General features: G+C 47.5%; 1 protein-coding gene across 1 annotated transcript in view; it reads left to right on the forward strand.

Moving 5' to 3' along the window:
- Positions 1-22,785, forward strand: part of LOC140496216 (uncharacterized) — a 96,343-nt gene that overhangs the window by 45,428 nt on the left and 28,130 nt on the right. Inside the window, exons 3-5 of the mRNA XM_072595716.1 lie at positions 3,442-3,552; positions 13,511-13,553; positions 13,648-13,766. Of these exons, the coding sequence (XP_072451817.1) occupies positions 3,442-3,552; positions 13,511-13,553; positions 13,648-13,766 (273 nt within the window). The remainder of the gene's footprint in view (positions 1-3,441; positions 3,553-13,510; positions 13,554-13,647; positions 13,767-22,785) is intronic.

Consider the following 22,785-nt stretch of genomic DNA (forward strand, 5'->3'; position numbering starts at 1 on the left):
CTGCAAATTTACTGACCCACCCTTCGACTCCCTCTTCCAAGTCATTGATAAAAATTACAAACAGGAGAGGACCCAGAATGGATCCCTGCGGAACTCCACTTGTAACTGGGCTCCAGGCTGAATATTTACCATCTACCACCACTCTCTGACTTCGACCGGTTAGCCAGTTTTCTATCCAACTGGCCAAATTTCCCTCTATCCCATGCCTCCTGACTTTCCACATAAGCCTACCATGGGGAACCTTATCAAATGCCTTACTAAAATCCATGTACACTACACCCACTGCTCTACCCTCATCCACATGCTTGGTCACCTCCTCAAAGAATTCAATAAGACTTGTAAGGCAAGACCTGCCCTTCACAAATCCGTGCTGGCTGTCCCTAATCAAGCAGTGTCTTTCCAGATACTCATAAATCCTATCCCTCAGTACCCTTTCCATTACTTTGCCTACCACCGAAGTAAGACTAACTGGCCTGTAATTCCCAGGGTTATCCCTATTCCCTTTTTTGAACAGGGGCACAACATTCGCCACTCTCCAGGTTCCTCGGTTCCTTTCTGTTAGTAATGACTTCTGGATTGTTTCAAATCTTAAACTACACACCAGTCTGTCTCTGATTGCATCATTTGTCTCCAAATTCACAACATTCTACTAATGACTTTGACGTTGCTACAAACTGGGAGACAGACTCACCATCTTGCTGGTTCGCTTTATGGACTCTGAACCTTTCAGCAATCCCCAATGATTTTGGTGAAAAATGTTTCTGTAGGATTCCTATTATTTCTTGATAAGTTTTGGAACCCAGCTTCTTTGGCTGTCCCAGACTCCTCAGGATGTTAAAAGCCTCTCCCCATCCCATAATACTCAAGAACACAAGGATGACTATATCTGCTTCAATTTTGTCAGCTTGAACAAGACAATGAAAATCTCTCTGAGTGCGAGTACCAGCTCTCAGTATTTTCACCTCATGGTCCCCTGGAGTTAAATGTTTAACGCTGGTTCACTTGTTCCTGTTAAAACTAAGGTATTCCTGAGGCTGCCTGTTTCTTTTCCAACACTACACCCTGAGCTTTAACCATTTCCCTCAGTGTGGGGTAGTTGTTCCTCACAGTGTCCTTTCAGGGTGGGGCCCATGGTGAGCTTCTTCTGCACTGTTCCCCTCTTCCCTCGGGTGAATTTGTTTTATTTCCTGACCGTACCTGCTTCAGTGCAGCGAGAGTGTCTTTTGATGATTTTCCTTCATTTTATAAAAATGCCTCTGAGATCTACAGTGAAGTCCACGATTGTGCTTTTTTCCCTGATGAGTCAGTTTATTGATCCGGTCGATCTCAAAGCTGTTTTATCCTTGTCACCAGTTTTAATCTTGTGTGACATTCCCAAGAAGGACCAGGGAGGCCAAAGTGTTAAACTGACTGAATCCACAATAGGTGGGATGAAATGGGTCTTTTTCTTTGTGGTAGGCAGTGTTGGGTACTGCAGGGATTAGTGTTTGGGCCCCAGCTATTCACAATGGACATGAATGATTCCGATGAGGAAACTTTGTGTCATTTCTCCAAGTTTACAGATGATACAAAGCTGGGGGGGAGGGTGAGCTGTGAGGAGGATGCAGAGAAGCTGCAGTATGTTTTGGACAAGTTAAGTAAATGAGCAAGTACATGGCAGGTGCAGTATAAAGTGGATAAATGTGAGATTGTTCACTTTGGTAGCAAAAACAGACAGGCCGATCATTATCTGAATGGTGATAAATTGGGGAAGGGGGTGGTGCAATGTGACCTGGGTGTCCTTGTACACTAGTCCCTGAAAAGAAGCATGGAGGAGCAGCAGGTGGGGAAGAAGGTAAATGGTACACCAGCCTTCGCAGCAAGAGGATTCGAGTACAGGAGCAGGAGGGTCTGAGGTCAGAAGGTCAAAGGCATGGAGTCAGGGAAGGGTCAAATGGACTGAGAAAAGAGCAGCACAGAGACTGTGGAAGGGAAGGCCAAGGGGAGACTTGATAACGGTATTTAAAACGGTGAAGGGTTTTGATCGAGCAAAGAAATAGAATCTGTTTCCAATAGCTGAAGGGTGGTTCATCAGGGATCACAGATTTAGAAAAAGGGGCAGAGGTGATATGTGGAGAAACAGTTTAATATAATCTGCAGTTCACCTGTGAAATGTAATGGCTGATAGTGCAGTGGGTGCACATTCAGGATTAAATTTTAAAATGGAATGGAACAACTAATTGAGGGAGAACGATTGCCAGAAGTTGAGTCCGTGCTGTCTGAGTTTACCAGGACAGTGCAAAGGAGGGGACCCTCAGTGGATTGCTCTTTGAAACACCAGGTACAGATTCGATGGACCAAATCACCTTCTTCTGTACTTTCAGTAGGGATTCGGGATTTTCAGTCTGAGGTTCCTTCTCCCCAGTTTCAGGGCTCTGTTTCTGATTGGTGGGGTTAGAGCCTGGGAAAGGGGAAATCGGGTTCACAGCCTGCAGCCCTTCGAAAGCTGGCATGGGGTAAAGATGTTCTGTAACAGTGTGGAGTAGAGCTAGAGGAACATCTTCCTAGAGAAACTCAGCAGGTCTGGCAGCATCCACAGAGAGAAAGCAGAGTTGAGTCCATTGACCCATTTTCAGAACAGTCCTGAACAAGGTTCACTGGATAAATAGAAATATAGATACAATAACTCTACTTTCTCTCCACAGGTTTTGCCAGACCTGCTGAGTTTCTCCAGCACTTTCTGTTTTCATTTCAGATTTTCAGCATCCACAGTTCTTTGTGTAATTTCCGATGAACATCTTCATTGTCTTGAGAATCCCTTGTCTATGAGTTGTACAGGAGCTGGTGCAGTTGGAGACCACGTCCTTCAGGGAATAAGAGATACCAGTTGTCTGGTGTTCACTATATCTCCCCCCAGACGAGTCACACTGCATCAGTCACAACTGAAAGCTCTGGATTTTGGGAGAAGCGTTATGTTTAACAAGGTGAACAGTGGGAGTGGAGGAACCATTAGTGAGTCTCAATAAGCACCCAAGAATCAAAACCAGAGGGTGACTGGGCTGAATCATCAGGAACAGGGTTTGTAGCCCACACCCCTTCACTCCCCAACACTGAGTGTCTCTGTATTTCTGTTTCTGTCCCTGTGTAAGGGGTTGCTCTGTCTCTCTGAACTCCCATTGGGGTGGACATCACTGATGTACTTTAATGTGTTAATGACCCCTCCCCACAGTCTAGGGCAGGGCGGGCAGAAAGCTTCATGGAGGGTCTGGGGTTATCATTCACACATTTCTGACAGCAAAGGGAGCTTCTGGGATTACAGTCCCTAAGGTAACATTTGTTACAATGAGGAAGCCTCCTCTGTTCACCCTCACCACAGAAATGAAGATCATTGAAATGTTTCTGTGTGTTCTGTAAATCCTCAGTGAGTAGATTTTCAATCATTCATTCTGTGTGTTGTTACAGGGCCAGGAGAGGAACCCTGTCTCACCCGATGTTACAATCCGAGTGGGGGCGTCAATGATTGATGATCTCACCAGCCCTCTGACAGTTACATTTCAGGATGTACCTTTCCAGGTGAGATAAACCTCCACATTATCATCGAGCTGAGCCTGTGAGCAGCCAGGTCTGACTGGATTGTGCAGCAGAGTCTGGATCATCTCCAGTGTTGATGAACAAGTTAAACTGAATGACCCCGAAATTCTATAGTCCTCAGGCTGTGAATGGAGCCCTGTCTGGGCAGGTTTGAGGATTCGGAGCTGATCTCCTTGTCTCTTTAATGTCCATCAGAAGCTGTGATCATGATGAGGGTGTGGAATGTTATGATGCTGTACAAATGAGGATCGCTGGGCCTTGTGAGATATTTCCCATCACTGTGTCCTGAAATTCCTCTGGAGGGTTGAGAAAGGAAGGTCTGGGACAGGTCAGAATGATTGTCCACCCCATGGATATGGCCCTGGCTCCATCCAAAATCCCATGGTCAGAGGGATTTCTCTGTTACAGGTGGACCCCCCACAACATTCCTGGTAAAACAAGTGGTTCCCCTCGGGTCAGGTGACCCGGTTTATTCAGGTTTCTGGAGATTATGGAAAAAATCATTAAAAATGGCCACAGTCTGGTTTGGTCACTTCCAGTCATAGAATCATAGTGACGTACAGCACAGAAACAGACCCTTCATCCAACCTTTCCATGCCAACCAGACATCCCAACACCATCCAGACCCACCTGCCAGCACCGGCCCATCTCCCTCCAAATCCTTCCTATTCATATACACATCCAGATGCCTCTTAAATGTTGCAGTTGTACTAGCCTCCACCATTTGCTCTGGCAGCTCATTCCATACATGTCTGCGTGAAAAAGTTGCCCCTTAGGTCTCTATCTTTCCTCTCTTACCCTAAACCTATGCCCTCTAGTTCTGGGCTCCACCACCCCAGTGAAGAGACCTGTCTATTTATCCTATCCATGACCCGCCTGATTTTATAAACCTCTATAAGGTCACCCCTCAGTCTCCGATGCTCCAGCGAAAACAGCCCCATCCTATCCAACCTCTCTCTATAGCGCAAATCCTCCAACCCTGGCAACATCCTTGTAAATCCTTTCTGAACCCTTTCAAGTTTCACAACATCTTTCTGATAGGATAAAGACCAGAATTGCATGGAATATTCCAACAGTGGCCTAATCAATGTCCTGTACAGCCACAACATGACCTCCTAACTCCTGTACTCAATACTCTGATCAATAAAGGAAAGCATACCAAATACCTTCTTCACTATCCTATCTCCCTGCGACTCTACTTTCAAGGAGCTAAACTACTCTCCAAGGTCTGTTTGTTCAGCAACACTCTCTAGGACATTACCATTAAGTGTATAACTCCTGCTAAGTATTGCTTTCTCAACATGTAGCATCTCACATTTATCTAAATTATCCATCTACCACTCCTCAGCCCTTTGGCCCATCTGATCAAGATCCCGTTGTGATCTGACGTAACTTTCTTCGCTGTCCACTACACCTCCAATTTTGGGGTCATCAGCAAACTTACTAACTGTACCTCTTACGCTCACATCCAAATCATTTATGTAAATGACAAAAAGTAGTAGAGTGGAGTGCCACTGATCCTTGTGACACTCCACTGGTCACAGGCCTCAAGTCTGAAAAACAACCACCACCACCACCCTCTGTCTTCTACCTTTGAGCCAGTTCTGTATCCAAATGGCTAATTCTCCCTGTATTCCATGAGATCTAACCTTGCTAATAGTCTCCCATGGGGAACCTTGTTGAACACCTTACTGAAATCCATATAGATCACATCTATTAATCTGCCCTCATCAATCCTCTTTGTTATTTCCTCAAAAAACTCAATCAAGTTTGTGAGACATGATTTCCCACGCATAAAGCCTTGTTGACTATCCCTAATCAGTCCTTGCATTTCCAAATACATATACATCCTGTTCCTCAGGATTCCCTCCCACAACCTGTCCACCACCAACGTCAGGCTCACTGATCTATAGTTCCCTGGCTTGTCCTTACCACCCTTCTTAAACATTGGCACCACATTAGCCAACTTCCAATTTTCTGGCACCTCACCTGTGACTATTGATGGCACAAATATCTCAGTAAGAGGCCCAGTTACCACTTCCCTAGCTTCCCACAGAGTTTTCGGATACACCTGATCAGGTCCTGGGGATTTATCCACTTTTATATGTTTCAATACATCCAGCACTTCCTCCTCTGTAATATGGACATTTTGCAAGATGTCACCATCTATGTCCCTATATTCTATATCTTCCATGTCCTTTTCCACAGCAAATACTGATACAAAATAGTATCTGCCTTATTTCCTGTGGCTCCACACAAAGGGCGCCTTGCTGACCTTTGAGGGGCCCTATTTTCTCCCTAGTTACCCTTTGGATCCTCCTTAACTCTGTTTGTCAAAGCTATCTCATGTCCCCAGTTTTAGATTAGATTAGATTAGATTACTTACAGTGTGGAAACAGGCCCTTCGGCCCAACAAGTCCACACCGCCCCGCCGAAGCGCAACCCACCCATACCCCTACATCTACATCTACCCCTTACCTTACACTAGGGCAATTTAGGATGGCCAATTCACCTGACCTGCACATCTTTGGACTGTGGGAGGAAACCGGAGCACCCGGAGGAAACCCACGCAGACACGGTGTGAACGTACAAACTCCACACAGTCAGTCGCCTGAGGCGGGAATTGACCCGGGTCTCAGGCGCTGTGAGGCAGCAGTGCTAACCACTGTGCCACCGTGCCGCCTACAAAATTTGCCCTCCTGTTATCCCTCTTCAGTATACTCTACTTCATTTATACTTTTTAAAGGATTCAATCGATCTATCCTGTCTGTACCTGACATATGCTTCCTTCTTTCTCTTAACCAAACCCTCAATTTCTTTAGTCATCCTGCATTCCCTGTACCTACAGCCTTCCCTTTCACCCTGACAGGAATATACTTTCTCTGGATTCTCATTACCTCATTTCTGACAACTTCCCATTTTCCAGCCATCCCTTTACCTGCAAACATCTGCATGTCACCCCCCCACCCCATCAGCTTTTGAAAGTTCTTGCCAAATACCATCAAAATTGGCCTTTCTCTAATTTAGAACTTCAACTTTTAGATCGAGTATATCTTTTTCCATCATAATTTTAGAAAAAATGGAATTATGTTCACTGGCCCCAAAGTGCTCCCCCACTGACACATCACTCACCTGCCCTCCCTTATTTCCCAAGAGTATGGACGGGTTGGACTGAAGGGTCTGTTTCCGTGCTGTACATCTCTATGACTTTATGACTGTATGACATAGATGGGTTAACTCCAGGAAAACTAAGAGAGGTAGGCAGGTAATGCAGGAGTCTTCTGTGGCGATCCCCATTTCTAACAAGTATGCTCTTTTGGAAAATGTAGGGGGTGATGGATTCACAGGGGAATCTCACACGAACAGCCAAGTTTACGGTATCAAGACAAGCTCGAATTTAATTTTTTGTCCCATGTTTTGCATCTTTTCTGGTTGGTAAATCCACATACGGCATCAGAAAATTTTCTTGTACACACTTAATAAACTCCTCTCCATCTAAACCCTTAACACTGTGGCAGTCCCAGTCTATGTTTGGAAAGTTAAAATCTCCAACCATAACCACCCTATTATTCCTACAGATAACTGAGATCTCCTTACGTATTTGTTTCTCAATTTCCCTCTGACTATTGGGGGGTCTATAATACAATCCCAAGAAGATGATCATCCCTTTCTTATTTCTCAGTTCCACCCAAATAACTTCCCTGGATGTATTTCCGGGAATATCCTCCCTCAGTACAGCTGTGATGCTATTCCTTATCAAAAATGCCACTTGCCCTCCTCTCTTGCCTCCCTTTCAATCCTTCCTCTCGTATTTGTATCCTGAAACATTAAGCTGCCAGTCCTGCCCATCCCTGAGCTATGTTTCTGTAATTCACTGCCCTGACTGTTTGACTCGCTTCTGTTCTCAACTGTACCAGTCTCAGATTGATCTCTTTCCTCTTGGGGGCGGCACGGTGGCACAGTGGTTAGCCGGGTTCAATTCCCGCCTCAGGCGACTGACTGTGCGGAGTTTGCACATTCTCCCTGTGTCTGCGTGGGTTTCCTCCGGGTGCTCCGGTTTCCTCCCACAGTCCAAAGATGTGCCGGTCATGTGAATTGGCCATGCTAAATTGCCCGTAGTGTTAGGTAAGGGGTAAATGTAGGGGTATGGGTGGGTTGCGCTTCGGCAGGTCGGTGTGGACTTGTTGGGCCGAAGGGCCTGTTTCCACACTGTAATGTAATGCAATCTAACCTAATCTAATCTAATCTCACTATCACCCCCTCCCCACGCCCCCCACACCCTGCCCCCACCACCTCACCCTCCCCCCACCACCACCCTTCCCCCCCACCACTACCACCCCCCTTCCCCACCCAACCTTACTATTTTAAATCCCCCAGAGCAGTTCTAGCAAATTTCCCTGCCAGTATATTAGTCCCCTTCCAATTTAGGTGCAATCCGTCCTTCTTGGACAGGCCACTTCTACCCCAAAAGAGATTCCCAAGATCCAAAAATGTGAATCCATCTCCCATACACCAGCTCCTCAGCCATGTATTCATCTGCTCTATCCTCCTGTTCCTGCCCTCACTCACTGGTAGCAGATATTACTACTCTCAAGGTCCTCCTTTTTAACTTCCTGCCTAACTCTTTGTAATCTCCCTTCAGAGTCTCAACCTTTTCCCTTCCAATGTCATTGGTTCCAATGTGAAAAATGACCTCCTGCTTGTCCCTCTCCCCCTTGAGAACACTCTGCACCCTCTCTGAGACACCTTTGATCTTGGCACCAGAGAGGCAACACACCATTTGGATTTTTTGCTGCTCGGTGCAGAAACGTTTGTCTGTGCCTCTGACTAGAGAGTCCCGTAACACAATCGAACACTTGGAACCTGACGTTCCCCACATTAAATTCGAGCCTGTCTTGATACCGTAAACTTGGCTGTTCATGTGACATTCCCCTGTAAATCTATCACCCCCTACATTTTCCAAAACAGCATACTTGTTAGAAATGGGGATCGCCACAGAAGACTCCTGCACTACCTGCCTACCTCTCTTCGTTTTCCTGGAGTTAACCCATCTATGTCATGCAGTCATAAAGTCATAGAGATGTACAGCACGGAAACAGACCCTTCAGTCCAACCCGTCCATGCCGACCAGATATCCCAATCCAATCTAGTCCCACCTGCCAGCATCCGGCCCATATCCCTCCAGACCCTTCCTATTCATTTACCCATTGAAATGCCTCTTAAGTGTTGCAATTGTACCAGCCTCCACCACATCCTCTGGCAGCTCATTCCATACACGCACCACCCTCTGCGTGAAAACATTGCCCCTTAGGTCTCCTTTATATTTTTCCCCTCTCACCTTAAACCTATGCCCTCTAGTTCTGGACTCCCCCACCCCGGGGAAAAGTCTTTATTTATCCTATCCATGCCCCTCATAATTTTGTAAACCTCTATAAGGTCAACCCTCAGCCTCCGACATTCCAGGGAAAACAGCCCCAGCCTGTTCAGCCTCTCCCTGTAGCTCAGATCCTCCAACCCTGGCAACATCCTTGTAAATCTTTTCTGAACCCTTTCATGTTTCACAATATCTTTCTGATAGGAAGGAGACCAGAATTGCATGCAATATTCCAACAGTGGCCTGACCAATGTCCTGTACAGCTGCAACATAACCTCCTAACTCCTGTACTCAATACTCTCACCAATAAAGGAAAGCATACCAAACACTTTCTTCACTATCCTATCTACCTCCACTTTCAAGGAGCAATGGACCTGCACTCCAAGGTCTCTTTGTTCAGCAACACTCCCTAGGACCTTACCATTAAGTGTATAAGTCCTGCTAAGATTTGCTTTCCCAAATTGCAACACCTCACATTTATCTAAGTTAAACTCCATCTGCCACTTCTCAGCCCATTGGCCCATCTGGTCCAGATCCTGTTGTAATCTGAGGTAACCCTCTTCGCTGTCCACCACACCTCCAATTTGGTGTCATCTGCAAACTTTCTAACTGTACCTCTTATGCTTGCATCCAAATCATTTATGTAAAGGACAAAAAGTAGAGGACCCAGCACCGATCCTTGTGGCACTCCACTGGTCACAGGCCTCCAGTCTGAAAAACAACCCTCCACCACCACCCTCTGTCTTCTACCTTTTAGCCAGTTGACTGCATCTGTGGCTTTTCTCCCTTCCTATGACTGCAATCCATCACATCCCCTTGCTCTTGTAAATTCCTCATTTCCTCTAACTGTCGCTTCAGTTGATCCATTCAATCTGAGAGGATTTGCAACTAATGGCATTTACTCCAATATAATCCTCACTAACATGTAAACTCTCCCTCAACTCCCACATCTGACATGAAGAGCATATCACTCTACTAAAGGCTATTTTTGCTTCTTTCAATCCATAGACGTAGAAAAGAACTCTGTCTTATTCCTCTACAAAACACTGCTCCAGGTTAAATTAATACTTATGACTTATATTTTTAAGTTTAATCAAGAGATAGATCTCAATATAACATATAATCAAGAAATAGACCACTCTACTCACTATTGCAGACTTACTGTAAGGCCATACCGAAAATATTCACTTCTCTGTTTCCTCCAAGATCAGGTGTGAATTTCACTGTTTGTTAATTTTCCCAGACGCACTCCGATGTCCAGTGATACATGAATTCAAACAGCAAAGGCAGTAACTGTACAGGTTCACTGTCTGGGTCAGTTAGCAATGTGGGTCTGTCTCTCTCTCTCTCTCTCCTTCTCCTGCACTGACCTCACCTTGTGCTTCCTTTGTCTGTACCTCTCCCTTTTAAAACTTCTGCTCTTTTGACTTTTTTTCTCCAAAGTTCCAAACAATGCAGCAGCAGATAAAACAGTAATTGCTGCTCCTGGAATTCGAAGGACCATAAACAGCAGAAAGAAATTAAATGGGACATTTTCCTCATTTACATCAATAGACCCACAGCCCCCCATGGCCACAGTTTCAGATCAGCAGGAGAAGGACAGGGACTCGGTGTAAACAGGTGCTGCCCCATTGGCCATCCAAAACACCCAAAACCCATCCCCTTTACAGCCTGAGAGACTCTGGGAGTGAAACCTGTTCATGGAGCATCACCTCAAACAGAGCTACACAATCTCACCTCAATTCCCTGACAGTAACAGCCATGTCCTGCCTGTCCTCAGGGAATTGAGGTAAGTCTTCAATTAAATCTCTCCCAGACTATGATGGTTTTAGCTGTCATCTTTCCTTCATTAGCACTAATCCCTGTTTCAGTAAAATGACCTCCACAAGTTCTGGAAGGCACTCAGCATGGGCTGCATGGGAGACAGGTTTGGAGGTGAATGGCCTGGTAAAACAGCCAGAAACCCTGATAGGTCACTCCGTGAGGAGACGGTGAGGCCTGCAGATGCTGGAGGTCAGAGTTGAGAGTGTGTTGCTGGAAATGCACAGCAGGTCAGGCAGAATCCAAGGAGCTGGAGAATCGATGTTTTGGGTCAGAACCCTCCATCAGGAATGAGGCTGGGAGCCTCAGGATGTGCAGAGATAAATGCGAGGGGCATGGGGCTGGGGAAAAGGTAGCTGAGAGTGCAATATGTGGATGGAGGTGGAGGTAAAGGTAAAGGTGATAGGTCGGAGAGGAGGGTGGACAGATAGGTGGGAAGGAAGATTGACAGATGGAAAAGGTCAGGTTGGTGCTGAGCTGGAAGGTTGGAACTGGGGTAAAGTGGGGGGGGGGGAATGAGGAAACTGGTGAAGTCCACATTGATACCGTTGGGGTTGAAGGGTCCTGAGGTGGAAGATGAGGCGTTCTTCCTCCAGGCGTCGGGTGGAAAGAGAGTGGCGATGGAGGAGGCCCAGAACGTCATGTCCTCGACATAGTGGGAGGGGAAGTTGAAATGTTCAGCCATGGGGTGGGGGGGTTGGTTGGTGTGGGTGTCCCAGGGATGTTCCCTAAAGCTCTCTGTAGAAGGCATCCAATTTCCCCAGTGTAGAAGGGACCAAATCAGGGGCAACGGATACAATAAATGACATGTGTGGAAGTGCATGTGAAACTTTGATGGATGTGGACAGAGGTGAGGGGGTAGGTGTGGGCGCAGGTTTTGCAATCCTGCGGTGGCAGGGGAAGGTGCCAGGATGGGAGGGTGGCTTGTTAGGGGACATGGACCTGACCAGGTAGTGGTGGAGGGAACGGTCTTTGCGGAAAGCGGATGGGATAGGGACGGGGATGTATCCCTGCTGGTGGGGTCCATTTGTAGGTGGTGGAAATGGCGGAAGATGACGTGATGTATCCAGAGGTTGGTGGAGTGGAAGGTGAGGACCGGGGAGGTTCTGTCCTTGTTGCGGTTGGATGGGTGGGGTTTGAGGCTGGACATTTGGGACGTGGATGAGATGTGGTGGAGGGGAAATTTCGGTCCTTAAAGATGGAAACCATCTGTGGTGGAACTGGTCCTCCTGGGAGCAGATGCAAAGGAGGTGGAGGAATTTGGAATATGGGGTAGCATTTTTGCAGGAGGTAGGGTGGGAGGAAGTGTAATCCAGGTAGCTGCAGGAGTTGGTGAGTTTGCAAACAATATCAGTGTTGTGTCGGTCCTCGTGGATGGAGATGATGAAGTCTAGGAAGAGGAGGGAAGTGTCACAGATGGTCCAGGTGAATTTTAGGTTGGGGTGGAATGTGTTGGTGAAGTTGATGAACTGTTCGACTTCCTCGTGCTGCCGATGGATCTTCGGAAGATGGACTGTTCTACGTAGCCAGCAAAGCGATAGGCAGAGCAGGGGCCCATGTGGGTGCCCATGGCTACCTGTTTTGTCTGGAGGAAGTGGGAGGATTCGATGGAGAAATTGTTGAGGATGAGGACCAGTTCAGCCAAATGAATAAGATTGTCAGTGGAAGGCTACTGGTGGGGTCACCCGGAGAGGAAGAAACAGAGGGCTTGGAGGCCCTGGTCATGGCGGATAGAGGTGTAGAGGTCTGGATGTCCATGGTGAAAATGAGACATTGGGAGGCGGGGAAACAGAAGTCTTAGAGGAGGTGGAGGGCATGGGTGGTGTCCCCAATGTATGTAGGGAGTTCCTGGACCAGGGAGGACAGGACAGTATCGAGGCAGGTGGAGATGGGTTCAGTGGGACAGGAGCAGGCTGAGACAATAGGTCGGCCGGGGTAGTCAGGCTTGTGGACCTTGGGTAGGAGGTAGAATTGGGCAGTGCGGGGTTCCTCGACAATGAGGTTGGAAGGTGGGTGGGAGATCCCCTGAGGTGATGAGATTGTGTATGGTCTGGGAGATGATGGTTTGGTGATGGGGGAGGGGTGAAGTCATGGTCGAGGGTGCGGTAGGAGGATGTGTCTTCAAGTCTGGCTTCAGCGGTGTAGAGGTCAGTGCACCAAACCACCACTGCACCCTCTTTGTCCACTGGATTGATGGTGAGGTTGGGGTTGGTGCAGGGGGAGTGGAGGGCTGTGCATTGTGAGGGTGGGAGGTTGGAGTGGGTGAGGGGGGTGAACAAGTTGAGCCGGTTGATGTCCTGGCAGCAGTTTGAAATGAAGAGATCAAGGGTGAGTAACAGGCCAGCATGGGGTGTCGAGGTGGATGGGGTGTCTTGGAGGTGGGAGAAGGGATCCTCGGTAGGTGGGCGGGAGTGTTGGTTGTAAAAGTAGGCCCAGAGGAGGAGGTGGTGGACGAAACGTTCAAGGCCACAGCGTGTGTCGAACTCATTAATCTGGGAGTGTAGAGGAATAAAAGTGAGGCCAATATTGAGGACAAAATGTTATTCCTCAGTGAGGGGGAGGTCTGGGGAATGGTGAAGACATGGCATGGATGGGGGCTAGGACCTGGAGTGGGGCTGGAATTCCCTGCCTTACCCTGTGAGACAGGCGAGAGAGAAATGTCTCAATGTGTTTGTATCGACCCAGCTGCTTCAACTGTGTTATTGTTGGTGAAGCTAATGTTCTGGTTTATCTTTTCCATTTTAGCCCGATTCTACACCATGCAGCTCCTGGGACTCTGGTGGAAATGGTAAGTGAAGATTGTTTTAAAATGCTGACATCACTCAATACTGGAATGTGTAAATGAGGGAATGATTCTCATGATTAATAATTCTCCAATACAGGCTCCTTCGATCAGAATGGATGTAACACCCTCATGAGCAGACTGGGGAACAGAGTGGATACAATCACTTGTAGATGTGACCGTCTGGGTTTCTTCTTTGCCCTAACACTGGAATCGAAGGTATGAATCGTGCTCATCTCCACACTGTAAATAAACTCCAATATAAGGTTCAATTGGCCTGGAAAGTGAGACTGTTATCACATTCTTACTGCAGTTCAATACAGCTCTGCCCAAGTCTTGAACATGCCTTTGCAAAATAATCTGTAGCTCTCCCACCCCAGTCTCGATGTTTACTTTAATCTGTTTAAAAACCTGCAATGTAACAATATTTCAGCCTCTCAGTTCAGATGAACCTCCTGCTTGAAATCCCGTTCTGACTTTGATATCAGTGCCCATACATGGATTTTCAATGGGCCTCCCAACTCTGCTGCAGTGTCTGAGCTCCCGCTAGTGCAGACAAACCAGGGAAATCAGTCATGTTTTTTCATTCTCTCCCAGGATGCAGGTGTTGTTGGATGGGCCAACGATAGTTCGCTGTCCCTAATTGCTCTGGAGAAGCTGGTTGTGTGCTGCCTACTTGAACCTCCATAATGTTTATCCCCACAAGGCTGACAGGAGGGGAGTTCTGGGAGTTTTACTCAGTGGCTGTGAACTAATGGTGATTTATGACCAGATCAGATGGTGTGTGGCTTGAAGGGTAACTTGTAGCTGGTCCTGTTTTCATTAATCTTCTGGCATCATCCTTCAAGATGCTGGATGCAGCAGGTTTGAAAGGTGATTTTCAAGGAGTTTTGGTGAATTAATCCAATAAATGGTACTTACTGCTACCACTGTGAGCCTGAGCTGCACGTAGTGAGTGTTGAAGGTGGTGGATGTGATGCCAACCAAGTGGTTTCCTTTATCCTGCGAACTGCCAAGCTTCTAGAATGTTGTTCCTCATTCAGAATTATCCTGAGATTAACATACGGGCAAATGTTTTATTGAGATTAATTTTAAGATGGCTCGAATATAATAACAGAAATGTGTTGCTGAGTCTGAGTTTTGGGCCCCATATTGAAGGAAGGGTATTGGAGGAGGTCTCGAGGAGGCTTAAAAGAATGATCCCGAGGATAAAGGGCTTGTCCCAAATGGAGCAAATGGGAACTCTGGGAACATACTCAATAGCATGTAGTCGGATGAGGGGGATCTGACTGAAACTTGATACTAAAAGGCCTGGATTGAGTGGATATGGAGAAATTGTTTCCACCAATAGGAGATTAGGAAATGGGGGCACAGCCTCAGGGTGAAGGGACGACCATTTAGATGAGGAGGAATTTCTGCTGCCAGAGGGTGCTGAAGCTGTGGATCTCATTGTCCAAGTGTCTTTAAGATAGAGATGGACAGGTTCTTGATCAGTAAGGGAGTAAGGGTTATGGGGAGCAGGCAGGAGAATGTGGTTGAGGAACAGGCCAACCATGATTGAATGCTAGAGCTGATTCAATGGGCTGAATGGCCTCATTCTACCCCTGTCTTGTGGCCTCAGCAGGACATTTCTGCTCTCGTAATCTTTCCCTCTCTAAGTGAATGCTAACATTGCATTTGCTTTCCTCACTGTCAGATTTGATACATAATCCCCACATCTTAGTAAATAGAAGTATGATCTGTGCAATCTATCAAGGCCGATTTCATTTTAAGATCTGAACTGTCCAGTCCCGTCATCAGCTGGAACCATAGTAAGGACAAGTGGAGAGTATCCCATCAGAATGCTGAGGTGTGCCTTGTAGACAGGCTTACGAGTGCAGAGGTGAGTCACTCACTGCAGAATACCGAGCCGCTGACCTGCTCTCACAGCCACAGGACTGATATAGCTGATCAGTCCCATTTCTGGTCAGGGGTAAGCCCATGATGTTATAAGGGGTTGGGGGGGGGGGGGGGGGGGGGGGGAGTCAACAATAGTAATGGCTTGAATGTCATGAGGAGATGGTTCGATTCTCTCTTGTTGGAGATGATTATTGTCTGACAGTTAGTGTGAATGTTATCTGCCACTTAATTTCCTTCAAACATTTGTTTTCTCTCTTATCTCCCAATTCATTCTCAAATTTATTGATTTTTTTCAACCTCCTCTGGTCAGTGCAGTTATCTTTGTTTCAGAGTTATCTGTAAATCCCAGACACAAGTTTGACCAGTTTACATGGCAATTCCATTCATTTCAAAACTTTTCCTCCATAGGTTACTAATTGGTCCTAAATCTGTTCCTTAAAGATCTCTTTGCCTGTTGTAAAGTCTGGATATTGTCTTTCACACTGAATATCTCATCATTCGTGTTTCCCAGTTTGTATCAGCATTTCAAACTTTAATTGTTCTTTTCATGTCAAAGCATCAGTAATCCATCCGCCCTGGTTTTTAATTCTGCACTCAGCCAACTATTCTGAGCCAGCAGCAATTCCTTCTCCTATTCACCGTATTTGTCACACAATCTCAGAGAGGTTTTTGACATTTGACGTTTTAAAGTGAAGATCAATCTTTGTTGAATTTGCTTCCACGTGTTTATCATTGAGACATTGTAAGTTCTCGCTCAAGTACTTTCGTTCCAGTGACCGATGCTGAAGTGCTCTCACCAGTTTGTATTTTCTTCAGCAAATTCACCATTTCAGCACAAAATTGGTTCACCACTTGATCAGCTTTTCCTTTAACTGTCATTATCAGCAATAGACTGCTTGGGTTTGGCCTCAGTAATTGTGGAGAGTTTGGATAAGACCAACATGATCAGGAGCTGCAACAAGACACTCATCAATGACACTGTCCCAGTGTCTCTCAAAAGATGAATTTGTTCCTTGGTTTTGTTGGAGAGGAAAGGGAATACTTCTCACTGAGAGATAAAACCTCTGTAACCTCCCGTAATCTGGCTAAGTTCAATGGAGTTCAAGGAAATATTTCCTTATCTATCCTGAGGTACATTCTCTATTCTAGAAGGTTCTGGGAGAACATGCTGCTCTTCTATTGCCTCTGGTTTATGGGTCCATTTCCAGCAATCAGTGCAATGTTGTTCCTGTGTTACATCTTGTTTCAAAAGAAACATCAGCTTTTGGATTTCACTCCCGCTCTCAGCATCTCTCAGTTTGACTTGAGGAGAGTGTCCTTTTGGGTGGAAATTTCTGCTCCCTTGAGTGGCATGGGAAATGGTAAGAAAATTGGGAAAATACAGAGAGAATGGAAAAATCAGGACCTCAATGTTGGGAATAACATTTCCAGTTTTCCCAACAGTTCACACAGCAAATTCTGAATCTTGCACATGAGCGGTCACCATTTCATTTCCATGAAGTTGCATCTCATTATCAGCCCCAATCCCATCACTGTATGCAGCTTCCAGTTCTCCTCCCTGTCCCTGAGAAACTAGATGACACCAATTCAAACTAAACTACATGGATGTCACTGCGGTTACCTGGCAACTGCAGCTTATTGCCTCCTTCTCCATGCCTTTGGACAACTCCATCTTTCCAACATTTCACCACATGCTCCATGGACACTGTCCTCTTCCACCCTTGATCCATGCAAGTGGGCATCACCAAACACCCAGCCTCAGCACATCATCATGGCTGCTTTTAGACAAAACACACACCTCGTCACCCCCTTCAGACTTCACTTTCGAGCTCAGGGATGCTAATGAGCTGCTTGCTTCTGCCAGTTACTTTGCAGACAGGGACACATGAATCTCATACATCTCCAAATGATGTATGTGCTGGCTCAGTCAAGCAGCCTGAACAGTGGGATTCTCCCCCAGAGCTGGTTTCTCCCAGGTACAGGGTGCTATAGAGTGCACCCATCTTGCTCTGATCGTTTCCTATCACCAGCCGGTAAACATCGGCAACCGAAAAGGTTCCCACTTCATTAACTCCATCAAAAACTGATGACACCTTTACAAAAGGCTCAGACTGAGGCAGAACAGAGACACGACACTGTCCATGTTTCCACCAGGACCATAATGGAACTGATCGTAGACATGTTGACGTTGGTAATACTGTCCAATGAAGAAAGATTGAAAAAAAATTGGTCTTTATTCTCGAGAGTTTCAAAGAATAAGAAATGATTTCACTGAAAAATGCAAAATAGTTAAAGGGATAGACTGGGTTGATGTGGGTGAAACGTTACCCCTAGTGGGGGGGGGCAGGGGGGGTCTAGAACCAGGAGCAATTGAAAAATAAGGGGGATGCCACTTCGGTGTGAATGAGGAGAATTGTTTTTACTCAGAGGGTTGTGAACCTTTGGAACTCTCAGACTTCCAAAGAATTCTCCGCAGAAGGATGTGGAGAATCCAGATTTGAGGATGTTTAAGGGAGAGATTGATACATTTCTGGTGGTCACTAATATGGGGATAGGGTGAGTAAAGGACTTTTGAAATGTTCAATCAACTCTGATCATACTGAAGGGCAGGGCAGTTTCAATGGGCTGAATGGCCATCTTTGGCTCCTGCATTCCTGTGAGGTTTTGCTGCCTGGACTGCTCCTGTCAGGACTTAGAGTCTAACCAGAAAGGGTGTGCAACTTCATTGAGGAAGTTTCTGAGGAGGAAGATGAGGATCAGGACATTGACAAGGAGAGGTGCCCAAGGAAGCATGATAGAGCTATGTTTCATCAAGCACGAGGAAATAACTGAAACCTGCTTCCAGGATGAATGTGCTGGGTTTTCAACTTCCTATCATTCTGTAACTCTCGGTGAGGTGTATGGCAGGACACCCCTGGTCAGTATGTGTGGAGCAGACAATTTGTGCCCTCCTTGAACTTGTCTGTTAATGAAGAAATGGTTTGTTCTTCATGTGATTGTCTGCTTGCTCTCTTCAGGTGCTTCCACCTTCCAGTATCTGCACTTTGCAGGTTTTCCTGCTATTTTGGAGAAAGCAGCAGTCAGTGAGATAGGACAGTCCCATCTCATGAGGTTATGGAGTTTTAGACCTTCAACAACAGCATGAGATCTGAGTGTTGGGTGATGCAGTCCCTCACAATTTGCAGCAGGTTGGGAGCAATTCTGAGGGACCTCCATTACAGCCTTCCATCATTGGTTAGACTTCAATGGGTCAAACTGCTCAATTGCCCTGAAAAACTTGGGCATCCTGTTGGACAGTACCTAACCAGAGAGAAGCAGTGTTTTGTGCAGATTCTCTCAGCAGATCATTGTGCTATGAGGGAGAGGGAAGATGTGAACGCCCCATTGTGTACCTCCCAGCTTTTAATGTCAATACACTCCCTCCGAAAGCTGAGAGATTGAATAAAACGTTGCCTGCAGAGATATGTGATATCATCACTGAACCTACCCTCTCACTGTCAAGGTTTGTGTAAATGTGGATGATTTGTGCAGGCCAGGCCCTATCAGAATCCCTGAACATTGTTTTTATCCTTAGTGTTGTTAACATTAACCTGCCTTAGCTGTAGTCATCGAGGTCACAGTTCAGGATCCATAATTCTGATGCTATCTGCAGTCGAGGAGTTGGGTGCTTCTGAGAGAATGAGTAAGGCTTGGCCATGACAGCTTCTTTCTCCCTTGGGATATCTGAAAAGGCTGCTCACCTCTCACTAGCTCCAACAGCTGCACAGACAATGAAGCTGACACTTTGAGAATGCAAAGGAGCATATTTTTAGAGAAATGCACTGATGTGTCATCTCTGTCACCCATACACCCTCAGTGCAGTTTTTAATTTCCTTTCAGTCTCAGTCCGATGTCTCAGTGCAGTCCGGCCTTCTGCTGCTGGGATAGGGGCAATGTTCTCTGTAGCTGGTCTTGTTAGCCTGGAAGACTTGGTTGGTCACCCAAATCAGGGATATTTGATTCAAGAGGGCCCAGGTTAGCTGAGATAGTCCTGCCGGGTTACAGGTTCATCCCTCTTGGCTTGGACTTCAGCAGGTATTAGCATCAGAGGCAGGGGGGAGGTGAAGGGGCCAGACACCACTAGACTGTCCTGAGAAGCTGCAGGAGGTCTCATGTGGGACTCCTCCTGTGGGTGTCTGCTGAGACCATCCTGTCTCCCTGAGAGGAAGAAGGATCTGGAATGAGGTTGAGGTCCCTCATCCCCCTTTGGCTTTGCCATTGATGCTGAGAGCCGATAGCTACACTGATGGAGTTCAGGCCTGGGTGTATAAGCAGCAGACACTTGGTGTGCAGGACCTGGGTTTCCAGAGCAGTCACCAGCCTGTCCATGGTGCCAGAGCTAGCATTGGTGCACTCAACCATCCTTGGATTCACTTTCCTGCCTGCTGCAGACAAGCTTGTATACTGTTGCTGGGTGTTTCTCTGCATGTTGCTGATCTCCTTTAATTGCTGTGAACAGAGGGTCATATTCTGTCTGGTGTTGTGCAGGTGCCTGGTCTCCAGTTCTCTCCTGACCAGTGACCTGGGACATTTCTTCCTCGGCCAACTGTGGGACAGCACAATGATGTGCTCACCAGACTGTGCTCCTATCTCTAATCTAGAAAGTGTACCTTTTTTTTATTTCAAAATATACTTTATTCATAAAATACTTTGATGATCTGTACAACTGGACATGCCATGCATATGTAAACATTCCATTTGTTTCCATACCAACAACAGAGTAATCATTCCTATTTACAGGTCTGTATGATTGCATTTTTAGCTGAGGCGTCAGCAGAGCCCAAATGACTGCGTGGGCCCCTTGTTCTTCTTTAGCAGGCAGATGTTACATGGTGGTCTTTACCCACCGCGCCTTGGGGGCAGCTGCCCCGAGCTTCAGCGCGTCCCTCAACACGTAGTCCTGGACCTTGGAATGTGCCAGTCTGCAACACTCAGTCAGGGTCAACTCCTTCAGCTGGAAGATCAACAGGTTTCGGACCACCCAGAGAGCGTCCTTCACCGAGTTGATGATCCTCCAGGCGCAGTTAATGTTCGTCTCGGTGTGAGTCCCGGGGAACAGGCCGTAGAGCACGGAGTCCCGCGTCACGGCGCTGCTCGGGACGAACCTCGACAAGCGCCACTGCATTCCTCTCCAGACTTCCTCTGCATAGGCACATTCCAGAAGGAGGTGTGTGACAGTCTCGTCCCCCCCGCAGCCACTTTGAGGGCAGCGTGCGGTGCGGCAGAGAGTCCGGGCGTGCATAAAGGATCTCACAGGCAGGGCCCTTCTCACCACCAGCCAAGCCACGTCTTGGTGCTTGTTGGAAAGTTCTGGCGATGAGGCATTCTGCCAAATGGCTTTGACAGTCTGCTCAGGGAACCGCTCGACAGGATCCGCCCTCTCCTTTTCCCGAAGGGTCTCAAGGACGCTACGTGCTGACCACTTCCTGATGGACTTGTGGTCAAAGGTGTTTTTCCTCATAAATTTCTCCACGAAGGACAGGTGATACGGAACGGTCCAACTACTCGGAGCGTTCCGCGGCAGCGAGGCCAGGCCCATCCTTCGCAACACCGGGGACAGGTAGAACCTCAGTACGTAGTGACACTTGGTGTTTGCGTACCGGGGATCCACGCACAGCTTGATGCAGCCACACACAAAGGTGGCCATCAGGGTGAGGGTGGCATTGGGCGTGTTTTTTCCCCCATTGCACCGGTCTTTGTACATAGAGTCTCTTCGGACCCGGTCCATCTTTGATCTCCAAATGAATTGGAAGATGGCCCGGGTGACTGCGGCGGCACAGGTCCTGGGGATAGGCCAGACCTGTGCCACATATAGCAATACTGAGAGTACCTCACACCTGATGACCAGGTTTTTTCCCGCGATGGAGAGCGACCGTTGCCCCCATCTGCCTAGTTTCTGTCTCATCTTCCTGATCCGCTCCTCCCAGGTCTTGGCGCACGCCCCAGCCCCCCCGAACCAAATACCCAGCACCTTCAGGTGGTCAGTCCTGATGGTGAAGGGGATAGAGGATTGGTCGGCCCAGTTCCCGAAGAGCATGGCCTCACTCTTGCCTTGGTTTACCTTGGCCCCCGAGGCCCGTTCGAACTGATCACAGATGCACACGAGTCTGTGCACGGACAGCGGATCCGAGCAGAAAACAGCGACATCATCCATGTACAGGGAGGCCTTAACCTGCAGGCCCCCGCTGCCAGGAGTAGTCACCCCTCTCAGGCTCGCATCCTTCCTGATGGATTCGGCAAATGGCTCTATGCAACACACAAACAAGGCGGGTGAGAGGGGGCATCCCTGCCTGACTCCAGATCTTACAGGGAAGCTATCTGATTCCCACCCATTGATTGAGACTGCACTGACAATGTTGGTGTAGAGCAGTCTGATCCAATTTCCGATTCCCTCCCCAAAGCCCATTTTGGAGAGGACATCCCTCATATATGTATGCGATATCCTGTCAAAGGCTTTCTCCTGGTCCAGGCTGATGAGGCATGTGTCCACCCCCCTGTCCTGCACGTAGGCGATCGTATCCCTGAGGAGTGCGAGACTCTCAGAGATCTTCCTGCCCGGTACAGCACAGGTTTGGTCCGGGTGGATCACCGATCCCAGAGCAGACCTGACCCGGTTGGCGATGACCTTTGACAAGATTTTGTAGTCTGCATTTAACAGTGAGATCGGTCTCCAATTTCTAATTTCCTCCCTCTCCCCCTTCCGCTTGTAGACGAGGGTGATGATGCCTTTCCTCATGGATTCACTCATGGTACCTGCCCGAAGCATACTGACATACACCTCCAGCAGGTCCTGGCCGATCAAGTCCCAAAGAGCAGAATAAATCTCGACCGGTAAGCCGTCGCTTCCGGGAGTTTTATTCTTTTCGAAGGACTCGAGGGCCTTGGTCAGTTCATCCAGAGATAGCGGCTGGTCCAGCCTCTCTCGTGTTCCGTCATCTAGGACCTCCGTGATAGAGGACAGGAACGACTGGGAGGCTGCGCTGTCGGTTGGCTTCGAGTCATACAGGCTGGCGTAGAAGGATTTGCTGATCCTCATGACGTCAGCCTGAGATGACGTTATGGAGCCATCTTCTTTCTTCAGGCTGCTGAGCACGGAGCTCTCTTTGTGCACCTTCTGGAAGAAGAAACGTGAGCACGTCTCGTCCTGCTCCACCGAGCGGACCCTGGACCGGAAGATTATCCTGGAGGCCTCCGAGGCAAAGAGCGAGGCTTGCTGGCCCTTCACCTCCTTGAGGTCCTCCGTGACATCGACCCCCATCGTCTGCAGCAGGAGCAGGTTCTGTATACTTTCCTGGAGCTG

This window comes from Chiloscyllium punctatum, chromosome 26 (assembly GCF_047496795.1).
Source record: "Chiloscyllium punctatum isolate Juve2018m chromosome 26, sChiPun1.3, whole genome shotgun sequence".
NCBI classification, from domain to species: Eukaryota; Metazoa; Chordata; class Chondrichthyes; order Orectolobiformes; family Hemiscylliidae; genus Chiloscyllium; species Chiloscyllium punctatum.